Source organism: Leptosomus discolor, chromosome 23 (assembly GCF_034619465.1).
Source record: "Leptosomus discolor isolate bLepDis1 chromosome 23, bLepDis1.hap2, whole genome shotgun sequence".
Lineage (NCBI taxonomy): Eukaryota > Metazoa > Chordata > Aves > Leptosomiformes > Leptosomidae > Leptosomus > Leptosomus discolor.
The window spans coordinates 2,496,284-2,521,602 of record NC_141413.1 but is presented as its reverse complement, the minus strand read 5'-3'; the positions used below and the strand labels follow the sequence as shown (position 1 = coordinate 2,521,602).

The 25,319-nt window shown below is 54.6% G+C and overlaps 1 protein-coding gene across 4 annotated transcripts in view; it reads left to right on the top strand.

Annotated features, from left to right (window-relative positions):
• The first annotated feature begins 1,870 nt into the window (after positions 1 to 1,870).
• Positions 1,871 to 25,319, top strand: part of OGDH (oxoglutarate dehydrogenase) — a 34,680-nt gene continuing 11,231 nt past the window's right edge. The window contains exons 1-6 of one of the 4 annotated variants that reach the window (XM_086477159.1): positions 1,871 to 1,922; positions 5,154 to 5,403; positions 11,717 to 11,905; positions 17,253 to 17,355; positions 22,305 to 22,349; positions 24,730 to 24,845. In XM_086477159.1, coding sequence (XP_086333285.1) covers positions 5,182 to 5,403; positions 11,717 to 11,905; positions 17,253 to 17,355; positions 22,305 to 22,349; positions 24,730 to 24,845 — 675 coding nt within the window. In that variant the 5' untranslated portion in view covers positions 1,871 to 1,922; positions 5,154 to 5,181. Of the gene's footprint in view, positions 1,923 to 5,153; positions 5,404 to 11,716; positions 11,906 to 17,032; positions 17,124 to 17,252; positions 17,356 to 22,304; positions 22,350 to 24,729; positions 24,846 to 25,319 lie in introns of all 4 variants that reach the window. The other 3 variants (XM_086477160.1, XM_086477161.1, XM_086477162.1) reach the window with 3 other exon arrangements.

Below are 25,319 nucleotides of genomic sequence, written 5' to 3'. Positions count from 1 at the left end.
AGCGGCACCGGAAGGGGCCAGTGGCGCAAGCGCTGCCGCTCCACCATTACCCCATGGCTTCCTCCCGCTCTGCCTGGGCCTGCCGCCCCAAGGCCAGCAGGGCCCCCTCCGTCACCCCTCCTGTCCCCACCACCCCAGCATCAGAGGGCGCAGGACCCCGCTGTCCCCTCAGTGCCCATCCATGCCACCCTGGGGACATGGCGTTTGGGGATGTTGTGCTTTTGGGGACGCTCCTTGCGGCCAGCCCCGCAGCCGGCAGCACACCCCTCTCCGCAGGACACCCCGCGTCCATCCAGGGTGCCAGCGGTTGCGCCATGCCGGCCGGGCCAGGCATGTTTGTCCAGGCTTGCGTGGCTGCGGGCTGTTGGGGTGTTTTCCTGGCACCCGTTTCACTTCCCAAAAGCACCAGCCGGCCCCACACAGCTCCTCAGCTCAGGGCTGCTGCGGCTGTGACTCAGCCAGCAGGAAATTGCCATCAGCCCCAAAACTCCCCAGGGCACCTCCTGCCTGCTCAGCCCTGCCTGTGCCCCTGGCCAGCTCTGACTGTCCCCCGCACAGGGGTGAGGCCCGCTGGCTTTCACCCATACCAGGATGCCCCCGAAAGCCCCCCAGGCCATGGAGTCCCTCATGCCAGGGGGACATGACACCTCCAAACTGCTGTCCCGAAAAGTGGGATGTTTAACCCGGTGTGCAAAGCCAATATGTGCATGGGGTCGAGGCGCAAAGCTGGAAGCCAGATAGTGTTCCCCATGGCCAGCTTAACCTGCTACAGGAGCCACAGCCTATTTATCTTGACACACGCTTACAAAAAACCTGCTCCTGTTTACACCCCGAGTTTTATTGGTTCTGGCTTTGCCCGTCTCTGTCTAAAGTCACACAGCACTCTTGTGTTCGACAGCACACACTCAGAGAGGGATGGGCAATAGTGAGTAGAGGGTTTCAGTTGAGTTGGTGGCTGTGATCTCCCCCAGCCACATTTGCCTTTCCCCCAGTTGCTGCAGATTTTGCTGACGTTGTGCCTCTTCAATAATCCTCCATCTTTCAGGCCTTCTGTGGCAGGATGTTCCCTCCTTATCAGTCCTTTTTCCTCAAGGATGAAGTCGTTAGTGAGGCACGCATCGTTTATACAGAGGAACCAGACCTATACAATAGGACCATCTATCAAAACCGTGGTGGAGATCCCCAGGGCACAGCAGGGATCCCCAGGCCAGGCTGGAGGTCCCCAGGGCATGGCGAGGGTCCCCAGGGCACAGTGGATGTCCCCCTGGGGTGAGGCCTCCAGGCCATACTAGGTGTCCCCTGGCTGTGGTGGGGTCCCCAGGCTGTGGTGGGAGTCCCTAGGCTGTGGTGAGGGTCTTTGGGCCACAAAGGAGGTCCCCCAGCTGTGGTGAGTTTCTCAGATCATGATGGGGTCCCCAGGCCATGGTGAGGGCCCCCAGACTGCTGTGGGGTCCCCAGGCCGTGGTGGAGTCCCCAAGTGGTGGTGGGGTCCCCAGGCCATAGTTGGGGTCCCCAGGCTGTGGGGGGTGTCCCCAGTCCATGGCGGGGTCCCCAAGCTGTGGTGGGGGTCCCCGGGCCATGGTGGGGTCCCCAGGTGGTGGTAGGGTCCCCAGGCAGTGGCGCCGAGCCCTCTGCGAGGGCCGCGCCGCGTAACCATGGCGACCGCCCCGCCCTGGCAGCCATCGCCCAACCCCCGCCCCACCGCCCGGCCCCGCCCCTGGAGGTTTCTCCCCGGCCGGCCCGCGGAGGCGGCTGCGCAGGCGCCTTGGGTCGTGCTCGGAGGGGGGCGTGGCGGCAGGCGGGAGGGTGTGGCGACGCGGTGACGCGGCGTTCGGGGCGGGGTGGCGCGGGGCGGGGCGGCAGCCGGCGGTTGGGGGCCGCTGTCAGAGCCGGAGCCACGAGCGGGACGGACGGTCGTGCTGGTGGGTACCGCGGCCGGGCCGGGCGGCGGGGCCGGGCCGGGCCGGGGCGAGGGCTGGGGCTGGGGCTGGAGCGAGGCGGGGGGGCGGAGGGCGCGCGGGGCTGGGGGGGCCGCGGCCGCTCCCCGGTGTCCTTGGCGCCGCCGCCCGGGCGCCTCGGGGCGGGGGGAGGAGGCGGGACTGCGGCTAGAAGGGCAGGCCGACGCGGCCAATGGGAAGGCGGCTCGGCGCTTTGCGCCGCTCCTATAGGCGGCGAGGGGCACGAAGCTCGGGCGGCGGCGGCGGCCGCTGATTGGCGAGCGCGGAGCGGGGGCGGGCCCGGCGCGCGCGCTTGTGTGGGGCCGCGCGCGGCGGGCGGGGGATCCCGCGCCCCTTTCCCGCGCCGACCCGCACGTGGGGCCCCCCCCACGCGCTCCCGGGACCCCCACATTCCGCCCCCGCCGGCGGGTGGATCCCCCGCTCCGACCCGGGGTGGCCTCGGAGGGCAGAGACGGGCGGAAGGGGGGGGGGGGGGGGGCGACGGTACACCCCCCCACTGAACAGGATCAGCCCTGCCGCCGGCTGCTCCGGGGCCCTCGGTTGCCGCGGGCCCGAAGACGCCCGGTGCTGGAGCAGCCGGGCCGGCAGCCCGCACCCCCGGGCCGGCAGCCCGCACCCCCGGGCCGGCAGCCCGCACCCCCGGGCCGGCCTGGCCCCGGCGCTCCCATTAACCGTGAACCTGTTCTGCTTTTAACCCACGAAAAAGGCGCTCTTCCCGCCAGGCTGCCTTCTGCGGCAGGTGTCGTGGGTTCCGGCTGCCGGAGGTCAAATTTAGAACCTTAATCTGCTTAACGGTGCGCTCTTGCCCATCCGAGCCGTTAATCTGTTATGGATATTCCTGTTGTTTGACCTCCCGGTGAAATTTGGGCTGTGATCCGGCTGTCGCCACGAGGGCCCAGCCGACAAGGCCGGACTTCTTCTGCTTAACCCCCCTTCAGCTGTAGCTCCGTGCAAGGACTTTGTCATCATGTGTGACCCCGATATCGGTTATCTTGGGCTCTTTCCTATGTCCTTGCTCCCGGTTGTTGGGCGCTGTTTTGATTTACCTCAGAAATATCCCTGCTCTGAGCTCGCCCTGGTGTGTGGCACAGGCTCCCGTGCCTTCAGGATGCCAACCCTTCCTGCAAGAGGCCCCCAAAGACCTCCTGGTTCTGCTTGTTTTGGGTCAAACCCTGGCGTTAATGCCCCTGTGTTTTCCAGAGAGGTCACTGGGATGCTGCTGAGTGGCAGCACCGAAACTGGACACCAGAGATGCCGCCAGTGCTTTCACCCTAAAGCTTTTTCCCCGCCACGTGCGTGCCTGTGCACTGACACCCAGTTCAGTCAGCTCTCTAAAACATCAGCATGTGTTTTGGTGCTAAAATCTGAGGAGGGTAAGCTGGGAAAACATCTAGTGCTCCTATGCTCACTGTCCTGCACCCGCTTGCCATTTCTTGCCCATTATGGTCCTGGTTTGACTGTGGGCAGAAGTGATCAAGCAGGGTGGAAACGATGAATGATCTTCCTTTTTTTCCCTTGGGTAAATCTGTAAAACACTTTGGCTGAATTAGAGAGTGATCCTGGGTCTTCCTTGGGCTCTTTGGACCAAAATCTTGTGGATTTGAGGTGGGAAGCGTAACTGGTGCTGTGCCAAGTAGCCAGAACTAGATTCAGCGAGGCAAATCTGGAAGCCCGGGTGAAGAAATGCTAGTCACGAAGTTGTATTTTTTTTTTTTTTTTTTTTTTTTTCCTCGGGTCCACTGCAAAACTTCATTTTAGTCTGGGGAATGCACGATAGCTGCTTTGACATTGGGCTGCTGCTTGTTAAACTGGTCGGGGATATGGAAACCGGCCAGTTGGGTCACCTCCAGCCTTGGGTCCTGCCTCTTGCGAGAGGAGCTGGCTGGAAAGGGCAGCTCCAAGAAGACCTGGCTCCAAGTGCCAACGCTTCCACCGAAATGATCTTGCTCCAGCACTTTCCCTTGGGCTGCGGCTGTCGGAGCGTGGTTAACCCCAGGCCTCACTTGTCCATGCAGGGCTGTGCCCCACCAAGAGCTGCAAGGTGGACGTTGCTGGAGGACCTTTGAGAGGTTCCATGCCAGCTCCGGGGTGCTTCTCTGGGTTCTCTGGGCAGGGGAGAGCCCCTTTCTGGGTCTTTCGACTGCGTTGGCCTTCTTGGGTCTGAGCTTTAAGGGGGAGCGATGAAGTGGTCTGTCCTGGAGCCACATCCCAAGTGCTTTGCACCACCATGCCTCTACTTTGCGAGGAGTCTTCCCCGCAGACTATTTCTTCCCAGCTTTTTCCTGGTCCGTGCAACACAAACCGGTGCAAAGAAAACCCTGGCCAAGCAGAGTGGTCACAGAGTGAGTAGAAATCGAAGCCAAGACACTCTCTCTACCTGGGAGAGCGATGGAAAAAGCTTCTGTGCTGGGTCGGCGTGGTGGGAGTTGTCCTCCTGTGGCTTGCTCAGACCTGGAGGAGTGTGCCGTGCTAGATCTGTTCAGCTCGGTGTGAAGGAAAACGTGATGTTCAGCGGTAAAATCCAGCTGGTAACAATTTTTGCAGCACCCTTCTGGGCATGGTGCTTTAAAGTGTTTTTCTTTAAACTCATGTGACGTCCCTGCAAATGGGAGGTTGAAGGGCCAAAGTGTCCAGCTGGAGTTTGAGTTTCATAGAGAGGATTTTTCTGTTTAAAACAAAAAAAAAAAAAGAGGATTCTCAGAGGAAGAATTAAACAAATGAAACAAAATCGAAGAATAGTTGATGGATTTATTATTGGAAAAGGAGTAGATGTTGTTGGCTGGGAGCTGAAGAGGAGAGCACCGGGGGAACCTGATACCTTTTGCTGTTAATCTGGGCTGTGCTGATCTGAAAAGTTGCTGGTGGCTTTGACGCGCAGCGGCTCGTTTGAGGCCAGTGTTGGGGCCCCCGCTGAGCACGTCGGCTTTTCGCTGTCGCGTCACGGGGGAGGACGGTGCCGTGCTGGCAGGGATGGGGGGGGGGCAGAGCTGGTCACGCCGAGTGACTTGAGCAAAAACTGCATTTCCCAGCCATCAGGGACTCGGCCGTGGGGTGGATGGATTAATCTGAACTAAAAGCTGATCCTGAGCTCAGTTCTCCGTGCTCGGGGCTGATGGGGGGTGGAGGGGGGGGTGGTCTCTGCTCTGTGCTCCCCTGCAATAATTTCTAAGCTGCTTTTCCCTTCTCTCCCAACAGAAACTTGCCGTGAGGCGACGGGACAAACATGCTTAACTTAAGGACTTGTGCAGCAAAGCTGAGGCCGTTGACGGCCTCGCAGACTGTAAAGACAATTTCCCAACACAGGCCGGCAGCACCCAGGACGTTTCAACAGATCAGGTGCTACAGCGCACCGGTGGCTGCCGAGCCTTTTTTGAGTGGGACTAGTTCAAACTACGTGGAGGAAATGTATTATGCTTGGCTGGAAAATCCCAAAAGTGTACATAAGGTAAGGAGTAACCTCGCCAGGATGTCGCCTTTGCTTCTCTCTGTGTGTTTGAGCAGTGGGTTCAGGTAAGTGCACGTGTCCCAAGGAGGATTGAATTCAGCCAGAGAGGCCGCGTGGTTGTGGATGGTCCTTCTGCCTCGCTTTGCCCAAAACAAACGTCTGCGATTCCTTGAGCAAGAGCCAAGAGGAGCTTTTCTGTTCAAGAGGGAACACCGTGGGCCTGTGGGACGCGGGCAGCATCCTGGATTGCCAGCGGATACAAGGAATGCTTTCTCCTGGGAATACACCTTTAAGAGCTCCTGAGGCTTTGTTTTTACCCTGCGCTGATGGCTCATCAGGAGGGTTTATTCCGGAGTGGAGGAGGGGGGCAGGCAGGGAGGGTATTCTCTACGTCTTGACTGGTTTCCTTTTTGCTCCAGGCATGGGTGGTGTTACATGTTGAGGTAAATGCTGTAGTTAAGCTTGACTTTGAGCTTGTGTGTGTAAAGCCAGACTGCTGATATGCAGCCTGGGGAGGGGGACTGGGTCTGGCATCCAGAAGGATTCCCACCAGCTGTTCCTGAACTTTAAACTGCGAAACCAACCCAGCCATGGGCAGTATGTGCAGAGATCTGTCTTGATCTGAATTATTGAAGCTCCTTCAGCGAGGAGAAGGCCAGCTCTTTAACGTAGAGTCCAGCAGGTGAGGGCTCAGCTGGGAAGAGGATTTCTGAAACCTGGCTGCATTTTTCCCCATCCCCAGTGTTTCACGAGGAAAATGTTCCTCTGATGACTAAGTTTCAACATTACCAAGGGGATTTTTAAGACTGTTTCATACGTGTCCTGATGCAGAGCAGGGCTTTTCTTTATTCAGTAGCACATGAGCCGCTTGCAAACCAGGACACGATGGTTAAAGGAGTGGTCAAGGGTGAGTAAGGAATCTCGTGCCCCAACACTTGCATCAGTGTTGAGTGTGGTTTCGATGGCACCGATCCCATGCATTCAAAACACACAGCCTGTAGGGTGCTGTGAAGGTCTTGAGGTAGGATCAAAGCTGGATTTTCAAAACCAGTGTTGACTTTATGCTTCTTTTGAGGCAGATGAGTGGCTGAGCCAAGCAATACAATCTTGGAAAACACAAAGTGTGTTGGTTTGGGTTGTGCCCTTTGTCAGGTAGTGGCTTGAAAGCTAGCCACCCGTACGCCCGTGGTGCAGCCCAGTCCTTCAGAGGCAGGATATTGAATTAAAAGCCATGAACCTAAATGCTGTAGTCTAATTTAAAAACAAGTGAGGGTTACAACATGCTTGTCCCAGTGGCAGGCACAGTTGTGTCTTTGGCAAAGAGTCTTCATGGTTTGATACCGGCTCTTTGATCTACAGACTCTACTCAGGCTTGCCTGTCGCTCAGAGCAGATGTGAGAGTAAACATCAAGACTAACTGGGGCAGCTGGGTGGGAAGTGTATTTGGGTCCTGAGGCCAGGCCTCTGGGTCTCCTCTGGTCTTGTCTCCTCTTTAATGTAGCCCCTGTAGCTTCATCAACTTGTCTATACGTAGGCACTGTGTACACTGCTGTACAGGGGTCCTTATGCATGCTTGGCTGAAGAAATTGGAGGAGAATTTAGGTTGGAAAGAGCTTCTGCCCCAGCACGGCTGGCTTGGAGGTGATGTCCAGCTTTGCGGCTAGACCAGGTTGCACGGGGCCTCATGCGGTCAAGTTTTGAGCATGTACAAGGGTGGAGCTCCCACCACCTCTGCAGGGCCCCAGTCCAATGTTTAGGGTGAGGAATTGCAAGCGTGTGTTAGTCACCCCTGGAAATCAATGTCCATTGAAGTACTTTTAAGTGCTCAGAGCAGTGCAGGAGCTGGCATAAGATTTTGCCCCCAGCATGGCTGGGAATGGTTTGTGACGTCAGGAAAATCAGTGTGAAAATGAAAAGGGGTCTTACCATTGCCAGGAAGCAAACCTGATGCTGGTAATGTAAAAAGCCAGTCTTACAAACTGCTTTTTGAGCAAAATCAAGCTGGCGTCCTGCTTGGGAGAAAGAGGCTTAGACCAGGGAGACTGGGCTAGATGGTCTTTGAAGGTTGCTTCCAACCCAAACCATTCTGTGATGCTACGAAATCCAGCTCCAGGTCCCCAAACTTTGGGTGGGGTTGATACCTGAGTGGGCGTGGACTCTGCTGTGGCTCCCTGATGCACTTGGCCCTCATACTTGACCTGTCTCTCCTGTGACCCCTTCGCCAAGATCCCTTCCCAGCTCCGAGCTTTGCCCCCGTCTCCTCCACGCTTTTTCATTGCTCACCCTGTCCCCACTGAGACACCGAGCTGCTGCGATGGGATTGGGGTTGTGGCCGTTCCTGATCTCGGCTTGCGAGCGGTCCCTGTCAGCCTGTGTCCCCCCCATCATGACGCTGGAGCAGCAGTGGAGTGTCGCCCCGTCCCTGATAAGCACTGGCCTCCGTCCTGTTAGATGTAGGGTCCCATCTGAGGGTGGAGTCCCCAAAAACAGCCGAGCTGTCACACAGACCTGGCTGTGGCTTATCTGCCCAGAGCAGAGCCTGGCTGTGCCTCACCGTGCTGCTTCTCGCTGCTGAGGTAGACGGTACCCGCAGTCGTATCTGCGTGACAAGTTAATCTTCCTAAACAGCAGCCCCTGCGTTGGGGTTGTGGAGGGGTACAGCTCTCCCTGTATGCATGCACCTCAGCCTTTGGCGTGGATTTCTTAGTATGCCAGTGTTTTGGTTTTTATACTGAAAGTGGTTTTATGTCCACAACGTGTGTAGACCACGCCGTGTAACCCCGGCTTCGCCGACACGGCGGCAGGAGCCTGCGGTCTGCAGTGAGGCCAGACCCCAGCGCCTGGCCTTGGGAGGTACCTTCACTGCATCCTTTGCAGTCGGGCTCGCCCACAGGGGCCCAGCCTGGATTTGGTAGGAGTCTCGCTTGGAGGTTTGAAACGTTGGGCTTTCATTACCCATCTTCAAAAGCGAGCACCCCGGAGAACTGAAGGTCCTTGTTCATGTTGATAAGGGAGCAGGTGATGCGCAGAGCACGGACCGATCGGTCGGTGCTTGACCTATTCTCAGCAAAGGTTACCTGCTGTAAATCTGGTTCATGGTCCTTGTCTTCCAGCCTTAAGCTACGAATGTTCTTCCTTCTCTCCCTGCTAGAGCAGGAGGTGCTGCCTTGCTTGTCACCGTGCAGAACAGGTCTGGTTGGTGCTCTCCATCCCCTGGAGTTCATGGCAGGAGAAGGAGCAGGGACGCAGCCCAAGCTGGAGGGAGCGGCCATGTCTCCCTTGTGCACCTCCTAGCTTGGAGCAGCCCCGGCCCGATTTGAGGTGCCCTGTGGTGGGTGGGAGATGTCACCCCACTCCCCTTACTGTGCGTGCCCAACCTCTGAGCTGTCTTTGTGGTGGAGGCTGGGATGGAGCAGCCTGAGGCCGCACCCTTCTCTAGGAACCAAGTCTGATAAGTGAAGTGAAAGATACTGGTTTTGCTTGGTGAGCTGGTTTTGGGGCTGTTCTCAACAGAGAAACCTGCGGTAAGCTCCGCTCTCAGAGCTGAGCTCAAAATCCCTCTAAAGCCTGGACTATCCAGACTTGCTTTCGGTCAGCTGCCTCTCCTGCCCCGCTTTGCTGGTGCAGTCTGGGCTGTCACCTTGTGCTGGGGCCGTGGTGGCCTGCGTGGCCAAGGGACGGTCACAGCAGGGACCTGGACTGGTAGTATTTAGCGTGCTGAGACCTGGGGGCTGTCTGGGCACTTAGGAGCAAGGAGATAGTGGCTTTGAGCCCTCTTGGTAAAAATGAGGTGAATCCGAACTCTCTTATACCCTATATATATATATATATATATATATATATATATATATATAGTACCCTTATATATAGGAGAAGCCAGAGGAGCGCTCACAGGGCTGCTGTGGACATGGAGAGGGTCGGAGGGGAATAATCTGATGAGCTTTATTACTGCTGTTACCTTTGGTAAGTGCTGGATTAAGGCAAAGTCCTCCTTCCCGTGATAAAGCAGGGTAATGCTGATGGGGCTGTTCAGCCTCTCCCACGGGATACGTGAGCTCTAGAGGTACCTCCCTGGGTCACTAGAAACCCCCGGGGTGGCCCTCAAGTACTCTCAACTTTGAAACCACATCAGCAACTTGAAAGGTGACGTTTTTATAGCGCTTATCAGGGCCACAGCCTTCACGTGGGGCACAGCCTGCAGCCAGGTAGCCTGAGATACTCTGTGATTATGTTGGGCAATAAAGCATTTAGTGAAAGTGCCTGAGCTCACCAAGCTGGTGCCACACCTTGTTTAGAGAGCTTAAAATGAACTTTTTCTTTCAGTACCAAAGCAAGTTGCATCTCTAAGAGGTTAATATTGTTGAATATCAGAAGGGAGGAGGTCATAAAGGCAACACTTCTGCCTCCTGGCTCTGTCCCTGTCCCCCCTGCACTGCTGCCAGCCCTCTCCTGGGGCTGGCAGGTGCTCCCTTTCTCTTGCCTGTCTTTATTTTCCAGTACACTAAACAACTTTAACCACTGAGTGAAGCAGCTAGCCAGATTCCTCCCCATCCCCGGGTGCTCATCCCTCTTGCTCGCAGGAGCTGATGGCTTCTGGGGCACCCGTGAGCTCTGTGAACCTGTGGAAGGGAAGGAGCTTGGGCTGCTCTCACCAGTAGCCTGGAGTAAGGATCATACAAAAAGCAGCTCTGCTGCTTTTCCTGCTGAAACCCTTTAGCAGAGAGCAATCAGAATGGGATCGAGTGTTTTCTGTCTTTGCCTTTTGTTTTTCCTTTTTTTTTTTTTTTTCCCTTTGGGGGAGCTATTGTTTATCAGTTAGTGCCAAATTTTTCCAGATTTTATTTATGTTCCTTCAACGTGACCTGTTTCTAAATTTAATCACCTTGCGCAGCCGTGTGGTGGGGAGTCTGGGTAAATCTGGGCTGGAAATAGCTTCCTGGGGCATGTGATGGGTGCTGCAGCCGGAGGAGCTCCAGCGAAGAGGGAGAGCTGGTGCTCTTCTGGTAAAGGTCGGGTTTTTGGTCCCCTCCATCCTGCTACCAGGGTGCAAAAGCTGCTCTTTCTGCCCCAAAGCACCACCGGAGCTGCTCTCACGGCTCTTTTCGACTCGGTTTGAACAAGCTGGGGTTGGCTGGGCAGCGCTTCACCTGGCCCTGCATCGCCGCGGCTGGGTTCGCTGTTCTCCGCAGACATAAGGTTCAGGGGCGTGCAGGGTCCTGGGCTCCTGCTCCCGGTCAGTGGAGAGACCCTTGGGCTGGAAGCAGCGTGCAAATCCGATGGGATTTGTTTGCTCTAGCTGGTGTCTCGGGTATGTGCGGGCATGCAGACGCCGCTCTGCCTTGCCGTCGTCCTTTGCTGTCGCTCGGTGGCCCGCGGGAAGCGGGCAGGGGTGGGAGAGTGACGGGGGGACGTGGCTTGGACCTTGCTCTGCTGGTCTCTGCCCTTTCCCAGATCCGATGCTGCCTCCTCAAGTAGACAGATTAACTTGGATTTGGCCTGGGATGCTTTTGGGCTCTTCAGGCAGTGCTGGATAAGTACCACAAAGTTACACCAAGACTGACGAGGGGGTTTTTGGGGGGGTTTGCTTTGGTTTTGTAACACTGAGAAATCCAGTCTGCAGAGAGGAACAGGACCAGAGGTGGTATCTGCCTTGCTAAGGGCACAGGAGAGCTGGCACGGGAGTATCTGCTTTGTGCTGGCGTCAGCATCACTGAAAGGATGGGGAAAAATTGAAGAAGGGACAGAAAAAGAAAAATTGGTTGAGGGCCAGACAGCACGGCTCGCACTGGGACTTGGGCCTCACACCGTTTAGTCCATGGAAAAGCAAAAGAGATGTATGTGATTACAGGGCAAAAATTGTTTTTCAGAAAATATTGTGGGTATTTAGAAGGCAGTCTCCTGCCCTGGAGAGAAGGAAACGAGAGACCGAAGACCGGTCTGGGGCTCATTGCTCAGAGTAGTGGTTTCAAGAGCTGAGCTGCGTGGGAGGTGTCACCTGTGGACTGTCCTGAGTGCTGCTGCCAAGGGAGGGGGGGCTCTGGGGACGGTGTCATGCCAAAAGAAACAATCCAGACGGATGGGAAGTAGGATAATGGTGTTAACTGGAATAGTGGGAGAGCTTTAGTTCTCTGCAGTCCAAGGCAAGTGGGTGGTTCAGCAGTGGGAGCCTGGGTGCAGGGGAGAAAGCAGCTCTGCCCCCGGGGATTTTACTCCCTGCTGTGGCAATAATGCTGAGACCTCAGTAACCTCCAGTGAGGAGGTGTTTGGGTCACGGGTAATGACCCTGATGCCTCTCTTCTTTCCCTTTTCCTAGTCATGGGACATCTTCTTTCGCAACGCCAATGCTGGAGCTGCTCCAGGCACCGCTTACCAAAGCCCCCCTCCACTGAGTACCAGCCTTTCCACGCTGTCCCAAGCCCAGTTCCTGGTTCAGGCTCAGCCCAACGTAGATAAACTGGTGGAGGACCATCTCGCAGTGCAATCTCTCATCAGGGCATATCAGGTAAGGAGGCGGCTTTGCGCCAAGGAGGAGCGTGTCCTCCGTAGGGTGGCTGAGGTGGGCTGGGGTTAGTGCAGTTGATGCATGTGTCTTGCATGGAGAGCATGCAGGATGTGTGCTGGGCTGCCTGGTTTTTAACAGGAGCTGCTGATCTGTTGGGGCAGAAGCTCAGCTGATGCTTTGCTGGACAATAGGAAGATTAAAGTTATTGTCACGCAAACAGAGCAATTATGGTGGCAGGGAAGGGGAGGTCTTCTCTGCACAGCATGGTTTGCTGGCTTCTGGAATGATGCTCCTGTGCTGTGGGCTCCTGCCATGCTCAGCAGTGGTGTGGGGCACCCGTCCTGCTTCCCCTGTGTTGCTGAGAGAACTTCCGAGGTCCTAAGATAAAAGTTCAGGAAACATTTCCTTGTGATTTGCGACCTGGAAGAGGGTTGCGGTGCCGCTGGGCTGCAACTCGGACCGATGCTGCCAAAGTCAGCCTTTCAGGAGAAATAAGTTTTGAGCAGGAAGCAAATATCCTCCGGCTTGGGGATGGCCAGCCAATATTTTAACTCGAGAGGACATTTAAATGTGTTTCTACATCTGCGTCATCCTTTCACCTCTGTTTGCACTCTGGTTTGTCAAGCAGAGGGGCTCTAATTGGGGCTGTGGTGAGAAGCTAACAAACCCAGCATGCTGTGACCGTGGTCTTCTCACCTATTCCTGCAAAGAAGGACCCACTGCAGGTTGTGTTCCTACTCAGGTGTGGGGAAAAATCCAATGTACAAGGCCACAGGTTAAGGCAAGAACTGCAGCACTGGGCAAGTCCAAAGGTCTGCCCAGGCTTGGCCCTGCTCTCTGGCTTGAAGAAAGTGCCCCTGCCCTGCCCGCCTCCGCAGCCGAGGTGCTGACATCAGCGCTGGGGCACTGCCCTGCTTTTCTTTAAGAAGGGGAAGCTGGGACATGTTTGTGAGGACCTGCATCTTCCCTCGTGGCTGATTTCATGGGAGGTGACCACCCTGCCAGCTCTCTCCAGCTCGGGCAGATCCTGGTGAGCCGTGTCTAAAGGCCATGCAGCTCTCGCTGGTGGAACAAGTGGGCAGATGCCAAGTTCAAACAAGTGGTGACTGATGTAGATGGAGGCAGCAGCTCCGAGTCAGCAATTTGAACGCAAAATCCGTAACCTCTTTTGCATTCCTGTCACTTCCTCAGGTTCTGAATGGCGGCGCTGGGAGGTGATTGCTCTTGGATGTACTTTTCTAAGCTGTCTGCAGTGAGAAATCCATCTCCCTACCCTAGTGTCCCTGTAGGGCTGTAGCTGCAGTGGGGTGTTCAGGTGGGGAAGTTCAGCACAAGGTATGGAGGTATGAAAGAGTAGGAAGGCAGGAGGAAGCCCTGCCTGTGATGAGTAGTTTAAAACCATTACCCTTCTCCTATCGCTACAGGCCCTGCTAAAAAGTCTGTCACCATCTTTCTTGTAAGCCCCTGTTAAGCACTGGAAGGCAGCTATAAGGTCTCCCTGGAGCCTTCTCTTCTCCAGGCTGAACAACCCCAACTCTGTCAGCCTGTCCTCACAGATCTCACTGTCTGGGATCCAGCCTCCTCTAGACCCACTCTAACTGGTCCATGTCTTTTGTATGCTGAGTACCCCAGAGCTGGACACAGTACTGCAGGTGGGGTCTCATGAGAGTGGAGGGGTAGAATCCCCTCCCTCGACCTGCTGGCCACGCTTCTTTTGATGAGGCTTTCTGGGCTGCGAGCGCACGTTGCTGCCTCTCATTCGGTTTTGTTTTTCACCCACCAGCACCCCCAAGTCCTTCTCCGCAGGGCTGCTCTCAATCCACTCATCGCCCAGCCTGTATCTGTGCTTGGGACCTTGCACTTGGCGTTACCTGACATCCAGGTCCCTCTGGATGACCTCCCTTCCCTCCAGCATGTTGACCGCACCGCACAGCTTGGTGTCGTCGGCAAACTTGCTGAGGGTGCGCTCAGTCCAACTGTCCATGTCGCTGTCAAAGGTGTTGGACAGCACTGGTCCCAATACTGACCCTTGAGGAACACCACTCATTACTGGTCTCCACTCAGACATCACGCTGTTGACCGTGACTCTTTGAGTGTGACCATCCAGCCAATTCCTGATCCACCAAGTATTCTATCTGTCAAATCCATGTCTCTCCAGTTTAGAGACGAGGATGTTGCACGGGACGGTATCAAATGCTTTGCACAAGCCCAGGTAGATGATGATGGTTGCTCTTCCCTTATCCACGAATGCTGTAACCTCATTGTAGAAGGCCAACAAATTTGTCAGGCACGATTTGCCCTTAGCGAAGCCATGTTGGCTGTCTCCAGCCACCTCTCTGTTTTCCACGTGCCCTAGCATATTTTCCAGGAGGATCTGCTCCATGATCTTGCTGGGCACAGAGGTGAGACCAACTGGCCTGTAGTTCCCTGGGTCTGACTTTTATCCCTTTTTAAACATGGGGGTTATGTTTCCCCTTTTCCAGTCAGTGGGAACTTCACCAGACTGCCACAACTTTTTAAATGTGATGGATGGCGGCTTAGCCACTTCATCCGCCAGTTCCCTTAGGACCTGCGGATGCATCTCACCAGGTGCCATCGACTTGTGCACCTTCAAGTTTCTTAGATGATCTCAGACCTGATCCTCTCCTGCAGTGGATGGTTCTTCATTCTCCCAGCCCCTGCCTTTGCCTTCTGTGACTTGGGCGGTGTGGCTGGAGCACTTGCCAGTGAAGACTGAGGCCACAAAGTCGTTGAGTACCTCAGCCTTCTCCACGTTGGTTGTAGCCACGTCTTCTGTTCTGCTCAGCGGGGAGTGTAGAGTTTCTTTCATCTCCCTGTGTTGTCCTATGTACCTTAATAAACCCCTGTTATTTTTCAGCTCCAGCTGCTCCTTGGCTTTCCTGGTCCCCTCCCTGCACTCCCGGGCCATATCCCTATAATCTCCCCAGGATTTGGTGTTTCAGTTTGGCTAAGAGGTTTCGACTTAGCAAAGCTGGCCTCCTGCCTCCCCTGCCTGACTTCTCGCGTGTCAGGACTGAGAGCTCTTGCGCCTGAAGAAAAATGCCTTTGAATATCTCCCAGCTCTTGTTCACTCTTTTGCCTCCGAGGGCAGTTTCCCAAGGGATCCCATGCCCTGGCACCCTAAACAGCCAAAAGTTGGCCTTTCTGAGGTTTAGGGTCCTGACTCCATGTTTTACCTGTACCGTACTCCTCAAGATGGAGAATGCCACCAGGGTGTGATCACTGCAGCCCAGGCAACCTCCAGCCTTGACCTCTCCAATAAGTTCTTCCGCGCTAGTGAGCAACAGGCCCAGCAGCGCCTCTCCTCTGGTCAGGCTCTCCCATCATCTCTACTAGGAAGTTGTCCTCAATGGACTCCAGTAGTTTCCTGGACTGCTGGCAATCCACTGTGCCGCTTTTCCAGCAGATGTCCAGGTGGTTGAAGTCCCCTATCAGGATCAGGATCTGCAAGCCTGATGCTTCCTGCTGTGGTCTTGTTTTGGGTCAGGAGCCTCTGGTTTCAGCTTGCGTTGCACGTGGAGAACAACAAGCAGCATGGCTTGTATGGTGGAAAAGACCTTCTCCTTGCTCCTACACCGATTTGAGGATTTGCTGCGTGCCTGCAAACTGCTGGGTTGATCTCAAAGCCACCGGGTGCCTCCAGCCCAAACCTGTTTGCTGGACGAAGTGGCCTCCTTGGTCTCGGTGAGAGCAACCCGGCTGTGGGGAACAGCGTGGTGAGCTTGTGTCCTGCTGACTGGTAAATGATGGGCTAGCCCCCGTGTTTTGTTGCAAAATGGACAAGCAACTCCTTCCCAGACAAAGCTGGCCCAGAAGAAGAGCTTTCCATGTGGCCAGCACTGCTCAGGGGCACGTCGTCATCTGGCCCTACAGAGAGCATGGAGAGGGGTCGGTGCTTTCTTAGCAGTTTGCCTTGAAGTTGATGGCTGATTTCAGGCTCTTGGCTGGTAAAACCACAAAAATAATTTCCTAAAATCCCTTTGGGATACTCTGAATAGGAGTGCCTTTCTGGTAGATAAGGTCAGATCCGTGTGTCTGCCTTGTACAAGAGGTTCAGTAATCCCCTCATACACGAGTGATTTTTTTTTTTTTTTTTCCCCTAACTGCTAACAGATTTGATGGCTGGGAGTATTGTTTTCACAGTGTCAAGGCAGCATTGCACCCCACACCGTGGCAGTCATGTTTCCTGCCCTGCTCCCAGTGTAGCTGAGCCTGGAATCTTTGAGACCAGGAGCTGTCAAGACATGAATCATGGCCTGCCAATTGGAGAGTGCTGGCCACTGAGACGGGTTGAGTTTGCCCAGTGAGATGTGCTGGGGTCCGTCTGTGGGCACCTCCTCCTATGAAGGCGAAAAGCAAAACTCATTACCTCCTGTTACTCTCTGTGGCTCCTGAGGTGGATTCAAACGCGGCGTGGTGACTCCTGGCCTGACTGCCACCAGCGGGAGCCGTCAAGGCTGTCTTCAGGCCAAAGCGCTCTGCTATTTCTGCACCTGCCCCTTCCTAGAAGAGTGCTCCAAGTCGTGCTGGAGGCTCCTCTCTCCAAAAGGATGCTGTGAGCTGCTGATCTCTAACAGCACAGACAGGCAGATCTTCCTCAGACACATTCCTCTGCCTTTCAGGAACTGTTGCTGCTGGTGGCAACGCTTGTTTTCTCTGCCACGCTGGCAGGAGGGCACCCAGATCAGCCAAAACCTGGAAAATGGCCTCATAATTTGCTCTGGTGCTTAGGAGGAAACCATCGATATTGCTGCATCAGTAGAGAAAGGGGTGCTTGGGTTGGACACCAGACAGGTGGTAGGAGACCCTCGGACCTCAATTCTGGAAGGTCTGTGCTGTCAAGGAGATCACCTTCCCCCTGCCCGCCCTGCCGAAACCTGGCTTCAGGCAGAGCAGAGTGGTCCTTGCAGCTGGTGGCACTCACACCTACATGCTGTAGCTGAAAGTAAATCCCACTTCTCCAGGCTTTAGTTGTAGCCAGAAATTGGGGTGGCTCTGCAAAAAATGTCAAGGTGGAAACTGTGCATTTCTTTTTTATTTTTTATTTTTAAGGAATGTTTCTTCAACTAACTTATTTTAATGACTAATCTGTGTTGTTGCTTCCAGGTCAGGGGTCATCACATTGCAAAGCTTGATCCTCTCGGCATTAGTTGTGTAAATTTTGATGATGCGCCAGTAACTGTTTCTCCAAACGTCGGTGAGAATTACTCTGCAAATTAATTCTAATGTAATTTAACTTTTTTACCCCTCCCCTCTTTTGTTTTTCTCCCTTTCCCTTCTCCCTCTTGGTACCTGTTCTCCTTTCCATATCTGGCCCATTTCATAGATTCGAGGGCATCATGTAGCACAACTCGACCCACTGGGCATCTTGGATGCAGATCTGGACTCCTCCCTTCCAGCCGATATTATCACATCCACAGACAAACTGGGTGAGGGCTTTGAGAGCAGTTAGTGCTGCATTGCTTGAGCTCCTCTCTCTTTCACAGCTTTGTAGGTAGATTGCTTCACCAGTCAGAGGGGAAAGGTCTTAAGTTTCCTTAGTAATGATCACTCTAAATTTATAGTCGACCGGAGGCCACGGAGCAGTTCTGCCCTCCTCCGGCTGTCACAGCGAATGGGTCATGTGCCAAAACCCTATTGCTCAGCTCATGTTTCTCCTCCAACCAGTGCCAATTGATTATGTCATTGAACTCACTCATCCAGGGGTGGAAGCAATTGCATCTTCTGGAAATGCAAAGCAGAGAGGTTTTGTGTTGGTGAGAGCTGGAGGTCTGTTGCCTCAGCTCCGCTTGCTGCTCTTGGGGACCCAGAGACCTGGGAGGAATGGGCTGGCTTTGTCTCTGCGGGGCTGAGAAGCACCTCTTGGCATGCCCCTGCGACGAGGCCCTGCCCTCCTTCGCTCCTGGCTTGCCGCAGCATCTGTAAATCCCTTAATTGCCCCTTTTTCCGAGCTTGAGCTCTAAGTCCCTGCCGGTGATCATAACAAGGAAGCTTTGGGATACGTTCCCGTCCGAGTAGAGAGGTGGAAAGCCCAATGCCTTTGAGCGGAAGATGCATGAGTGTGGCACAGAAGCGTGTGTGGTGCCTAGGACTTGAAATCCTAATCTGAAAGTGCTTAAACTCAGCACCTCTCCACATGCTTTAGATTTGATCTCTGTAGTACGCTGAAATTCTTCTAGCTAGAACGAGGCCGTGGTGCTGAGCTCTTTCACCTTGCTGGTGCTTTCCAAGGGTTGTTACCCTGGCACTACGAGCGCTCGAGAGGCATGCTTCTAACCTAGAGTAGATCAGCAGTCATGATTACTAACCTTGCACAACTCAAACAGCTGATCAGAGCGTACGGTGCATGTAAACAATCTTGATTCCTTGTTCAGCTGCCAGTGCAGGGACACCAGCCCTGGACCCGCTGGACCTTCATACAGGATTACGTATACTGGGAGTGGTAGGGAAGGATTAGGTTTTGCTTGTCCCGGCTCACTGGATGGTGGGGAAGCTGCTTCATCCCGAGGTCTGGACTTCTGATATGCTTGTCTGCAGGACCAAGCCCCGGCTGAGCCTCGGGATCCAGCTGGCTCTGAGTGGGAGCAAGCCCTATGCCTGGGAGGTTTTGATGAGAAGAGGTGGGGAGATGATGGCTGTGAATCCAGACACAGGAGAGGATGCAAGTGCTCATAGTAGGCACTGCGAGGGGAGCCGGGAGAATTTTTTAGGTGTCTCTGCAGCCACTCCCAGTGGCTGGGGAGAGGAGAGGGTGAGGAGAGCCTTTTGTAGCTCAGGGCTTTTGGTATGTGCTGTGGGCGCTGTGGTCCTTCTGAAGCAGAGCAGCAGAGGAGAACCGTGAAGCATTGTGCCTGGTGGACATGTTTCCCTTTTGAGAGGAGAGCAGGGTCTGCATGAAACCCAGAGCTGGATGGCTGCAAGTGGTTGCAGTGACCGGTCTCCTTCAGGAGAAAAGGGATCTGGGTGGAGGGAGCAGAGTTACGGTGGCACTCAGTAAGTCATAGACTCACAGAAGGGTTTGGGTTGGAAGGGACTTTCAGAGGTCACCTAGTCCAACCTCCCTGCCATGGGCACAGACACCTTTCACTAGACCAGGTTGCTCAAAGCCCCGTCCAACCTGGCCTTGAACACTTCCAATGATGGGGCATCCACAGCTTCTCTGGGCAAGACTGGTCAGGCTCTGTTCCAGTGTCTCACCACCCTCACCGTAAAACATTTCCTCCTTATGCCCGATCTAAACCTACCCTCTTTCAGTTTAAAACCCTCACCCCTTCTCCTGCCACTGCAGGCCCTCCCTCTGCCTTTCTCATCAGCCCTCTTTAAGCACTGGAAGGCCACTGTAACGTCTCCCAGGAGCCTTCTCTTCTCCAGACTGAACATCCCCGATTCTCTCAGCCTTCCTGCACCTCAGGAGAAGTGTTCCAGCCCTGGGATCCTTTTTGTGGCCTCCTCTGGACCCGCTCCAAACAGGTCCATGTCCGTCTTGTGCTGGGGACCCCAGAGCTGGATGCAGTGCTCTGGGTGAGGTGTCAGGAGAGTGGAGTAGAGGGGGAGAACCCCTCCCCTCGACCTGCTGGCCACACTTTTGATGCGGCCCAGGATACATTTGGCTTTCTGGGGTGCAAGTGCACATTGCTGGCTTGTGTCCAATTTGTCATGTACCAGCATCCCCAAGTCCTTCCTCACAGGGCTGCTCTCCATCCATCCATCCATCCATCCATCCATCCCGCAGTCTGTGCTGGCACTGGGGATTGCCCTGACCCTTGCACTTGGCCTTGTTGAACTTCATGAGGTTCTCATGGGCCCACGTCTCCAGCCTGTCCAGGTCCCTCTGGATGGCCTCCCTTCCCTCCAGCGTGTCGACTGCACCACTCAGCTTGGCGTTATCTGCAACCTGGTTGAGGGTGCCCTGGATCCCACTATCCATGCCATTGATGCAGGTACTAAACTGTATTAGTCCTGGTATGGACTCTTGAGGGACACTGCTCCTTACTGGTTTCCACTTGGACATTGAACTCACGGGGCTGCTTCAGTGAGGAAGGTTAGTTCAGAGGTCTTTTCTTCTTCTTTGATCATGTGGTTCCTCTGAAGCAAGGTGTGCTCCAGCAGCATCCTTGCTTCAGAGGAAGGAGAGCCCAAAGCGATCCAAGAGCAGGTCCTCCCTTGGAGCTCTGGCTGCAGAGCTGAGCTGACAGCATCATCCCAGCTGTAACACAATGGGTAAAGCAGTGTAAGCCCCATTTTTCCTGCTCCCCCATGGTGAGTGATCACAAGCCCAGCAGCATGACCCAGCCCAGCTTGCCATGGTGGAAACTGTTCAGGCATGGCTGGTCCGTAGGCATTGGCTAGAAGAGAATCTCAGCTCGCAATCTCTGTGTCTGAGCCAGGCATTTAATTTCTGTTTCTCAGTGGCTTTCATGCTAAGATACCCGTCCTTGTGGTTCCTGGTGTTGATTTAATTACCAGAATTCCATGAATTCATAGGAAATAACAAGTCCTGGAAGCAGCTATGCTGGTATCAGCTGCTAGCTCATGCTGGAGTTATGCCCCATGGTAGGACCCTAGACTCAAATGGCTGTGTCTAATCAAAGGAGGCTTTATTATCTTGCTGTAAGTATTATCTATGACCGAATAGACTTTCCCCTGGAAAACCTCATCTGGTTGATCTTAAGATACAACTTGGTGAGCACAACTTGCAAACAACGCTCAGCAAGAGAGGAGGAGAGCGGCACTGCTGCAGAGTGTGGGCAAGGCTCCGGCTGAGCCTCGGATCGGCTGTCGCCTGCTTGTGGCAGAGAAAGCCAATTTCTAAGCAGATCCTGCTGGCTTTTTTTGCTTTGAAAGAGTATTTCTTAACACTTGACAGAGCAGTTAATAACAGGAGTGGTTTTGAAACTTGGAAGCAATCTTGTTTCCTCTTTCTGAGCAATGAAATCCTTAAAGGTCAGCTTTTGTGGTGCGAGCTCTGCTGCCAACAGCTTAAACCGTGGCCAGGCAGTGCTGTAATTCAAAGGAGTTGCATGGTTAATCTCGGAAATTGATCTTTCTTCTCAATTGCCTTTTGTTTAGCAACTGGTTTGTGTCTGGTTTGGAAGCTCTCTTTGGATTAAGCTTTGGAGAAAATGTAAGGGGGAGAAAACCCGCCTGGGGGTATTTGGTCTGAGGAGTGGTGGGGCTGGAGCCACCAAATTCCTCTTTTCTCTTTGTCTTTTCTATTTAAAAAACAAAGTAATCTCATCCCGATCTTCTGCTGCAGCTGATCTTGTGTGGTAAGTGGTGTAAAACCAAAGACAAGGTGACTGCAGGAAGTTGATGTGGCCTGTCCGAGGAAATAATACCTTAGCACGCTGAAATCCAGGTGCTGTGTGGAAGGTGGTGTGTGTCTGAGCATCTGTCCGTCTGTCTCTCCGTGGAAGGCAGTTGCTCCTGTCTCTTGCCCAGGGGGAATTGATGGAAATCGTCCACCAGCTTGGGATGAGCCAGGCGAGCCCCTGCGGGGAGATGGGCTGGGAGTGCTGCCACCTCCCCTTTCCCCAGTTTGAGACCTTGCTAAGCAAACGTCTCACCTAAACGTATGATTTTCCCCTGCTGACCAGAAGGAGAAGTGTTTCCAAAGCCTTTCTTGTGACCCAGGTGAGATTGAGGTGCTCGGGCCACCTAACCCAGTCTGGTGACGCGCGCAGCCCGCCATCCCGGCAGCCCTGCCAGCGCGTGTCCCGGTGCTTCCGCCTGCACCAAGCTTGCTCAAGAAATGACGGGCGTCGTGCCTGCCCCCCTCGCTGCTGGTCTTCCTCATTAACGGCAGCTCATTAACCACCCCCCCCCCCCTCCCCGATCCCCCTCCTGCCTGTCTGTAGGCAGCAGCGGTGCCTCCTTGGGAGTGACCTTGAAATCCTCGCGCTAGCGACGAGCAGAGCGAAACCCTGCGGGAGCAGATGTTGGTGGGAGGCAGCTCCCTGCCCCGCCGAGGATAACGCTCCCCTTGATGCAGCCTGATGGGAAGGTGCCTTTTGGTCGCAGCAGGTGAAGACGCTGTGCCGGGCGGTCTCCCTCACCCGCCCGAGGGGTGCCCTCGAGAGGAGATCTCAAACCATGCAGCTCAACTGCTCCCCAGTGTCTGATGGCCCCCCTGTTCCCCTCCCTGCTCCTCCCTCCTCTCGCCAGACTTCCCACCGGTATTTCTTTTCTGCCTAGTCCATAGTCATCCTCCGTCCCAACCCTTTTGCCTCTGGTGGTTTTTGACTGTATTTTAAATACTGTATTTTTTTGACTTGTGCTTTCCATGACTAGTTTTCACGGTTCCAGGGGTTTTTTTACTAACTTTGACTGCGTCTCTCTATCTTCTCCCTTTCTGCACCCCCCTCCCTGCCCACCCCAGATCTCGCAGTGTTCAAGGAGCGGCTGAGAGTGTTAACAGTAGGAGGTATGCAATTAATGAGCCTTTAACCCTCTGGAGTGCAGGACTCTCTTTGAATAGGTTATTCTGGGCATGAACCAAGCCGGTAAAGCGGGTCCCTCCCATCTCACCCCACTCTTGAGTTTTGTAACGTGTTTATTTTTAATTTGTCCCACTAGAAGTCTCGGTGTAGGCGCTTGGTTAGTGATGCTTCATCTGTAGAGATCCCCAATTTAGAGCCTCGCTGGCCTTTTCCATCCTGTGTGTTTGCATGCCTAGCTTGCTAGAGTACACGTTTTGTTGTGAACATTAATTTTACGAGGCCTCAATCTCCCCGATTGGTTCGAGTCTCCTAAAAATCCAAGCTGTCTTCTCCTGACTCTGCCCTGGTTTTGTCGTGGTGAAAATTTGGCAGCTCATCCCTAGCCTTCCCCCCCATCTGATGGTATTGCTGCCTATAAATACTGAGCACTGTCAAAAAAAGCTGGCAGGCTGCAGCAAAGCAGAAGCAGAGACGCTTAGAGCCCTGAAAACCCCTTGTAAAATCTGATACCCCCCACAGTGTGCCTGAGCCTGCAAATGGGCAGGGCAGAGTGAGCCAAAGCCCTGTGCAGCGGGGCTGGGAGCCACAGCAAATTACTGAGACATCCCTGAAACCTCCAGCCAGCAGCTTAACTGGGATGCTCTGTATTAATGCCGCCTCTCTCCAGGACTTCTGTTTGGATAGGAACCACGGAGAAGTCCTGGGAACACGGGGCCAAACCCTCAGCTCCTGCCAGCTGTGGCTCAGTGCTCCCAGGCACGGCTCCAGAGCTGAGCTCCCCGAGGTCTGGCTTAATTCTTTCCCCGGGGACTAGCAGTGTCCAGGAGGGGATTTACAGCAGTGACAACCAGGAAAACCTCTGCTCTGGGCTTGCTGTGGGTGTTCGCAGCCTCCAGCAAGCGCCGTCCTTGAGGCTGCACAGGGGTGAGCCACAGCCAGCTCTGTCTCCAGCTCATCCTCCATTCCTGACCAGAGAGTGAGGAATAGACTCTTTCAAGATTAAGTTCAAGGAGGGCCAGCTCTGGAGGGGTCAATTTTTGCCTCCCTTTGCCCAGAGGAATGTGGGTTATGCTGCCCTGCCGCACTTAGGGGGTGGCATCCCCCATACCCTTCCTATAAGAGACCCCAGCTGGGGTGTTGAGCTGGTTTAGAGGGAGCTGGGAGGAACGGTGGTAACTGCCGCCTCTGTGGCTCCTGTCCTGCGTTCAAAACCACTTTGAAACCTGTTGGGAGTTTGGGGGGACGAAGGGCCCGAGGGAGGCGTTAGGGCTCTGGGCTGGCAGCAGGCAGCTCTGCTCGTCCGCCCTCCTTCCAGCCAAGTTCCTGCTTCAAAAGGGTCTTGGGACTCCCAAGTCACCTTCCCAGCTCTGCTTCTGCCTTGCTGCATCGGTTCAGTGAGTTGTTCCTCCTCCGTGCCTCAGTTTCCCCAAAGACAACCATGAGCTTCAGTGGGTGCTTTGGGGTACCGTGGAGCTGCCGCGGGTGCTGGCAGGGACCTGCCGATGCTGTAACAGCAGCAGGCAGCGGCGGCGGGGGGGGGGTGGGGTGGGGTGTTCACCTGCAGCTCTAAAATCCGACTTCCAGCTCCAGGCCCTGCTCAGCACCTTCTCCAGGCGCAGCCCAGCTCTGCGCAGCCCCGTGTGAGCCGCCTACGAGCCATGAGGTGCCAGCACCAAAAAGGAGGAGGTTTGCTGAGCAGAGCTAGGCTAAACCCGTCATTAAAAGGCTGTTAACTGGGGCAAGGGGGTATCTGGGCAGCAAACCCCCCCCCCCGAGGGGCCGGCTGGCTGCCTTGCTCCCGGGCTGAGCTATTCACGAGAGTCCATCGCAGAGCCCTGATGCCGTTTTCTCTCTCTTGCTGCTTTTTCTTTCCCTTTTTGGGGTTTGTCTGTTTTAACCGTTTCCTTCTCTGCGTTGACTCTTCATTTTTAATTCCCACTGTGTGGTGACACCTCCGTTGTGTTCGGTGACTCCTCAATTCCTCTGTTTCTTTTCTCTCCCTTCTGTTATAATTTGTGGTGTATTTTATGCGTTCTTGGGGCTACAAACTTCCTGATTCTCACCTGGGATTTTAATTGCCAATTTACATGCGTATATATATTGCTTTGTGTTTCGTTTCCTGTGTTACCTTTCATAATAACGGTGTTGTTCTGTGCTTAATGTCTTTTTGTTTAATTACGGCTTGGTTTTTATCCATATAAACCTCCTTCATGCTTAATTTTGGTTTTATGCTGCTTTTTTTTGTCCCTTCTGCACCTCTCCCAAATGCACCTGGTCCTTGCGTGACGGTGTGTCCCTCCCCCGTCCCCCTTCCTTCTTTCTCTCTCTTGCTTTCGCTTGTCCCACCCATGAAAAATCCTGCAGGCTTTTACGGGCTGGATGAATCTGACCTCGACAAGGTCTTCCACTTGCCCACAACCACTTTCATCGGTGGAAATGAATCGGCTCTTCCGCTCCGGGAAATCATCCGTCGGCTGGAGGTGAGGGCGGGCAGGGAGGGCTGTGTGAGATCTGTTTGCAGCCCGCAGTGGGGGCAGAGCAGTTGGTTTTGTGAAGGTCTTGGGCCCTGCTGCTGCCCACAGCCTTGGGAGCTGCTCCTTCGGCGCTTGCCCCACTCGTAGCAGCTGCCCCATGTTACTCGCTTATCTCTGATCACCTCCAGCTTTGTGCTGCGTTGGGGCAACACATCTGGTCTTCCCAAGGTGGAGCAAACACCAGGCAACTAAATACTGCTGTTTTGGAAACCTCCCCAGCTGTGTTTTCCAGTTTAAAGCAGTGCTGGGAGAGCAGAGGACTGAGCTGGGGGCAGGTGATACCCCCCTTGTGTGCTGCAGTAGTGCTGCGGCCCCGTGTGGTGGCCCCTGGGAGGGTCTTGGTGCAGGAGCAGCTCCAACATGAGCGTGGGCTTCCAGCTCTTGCAGCCGGTTCCCCTTTCCTGCCAAATTTCATACCCT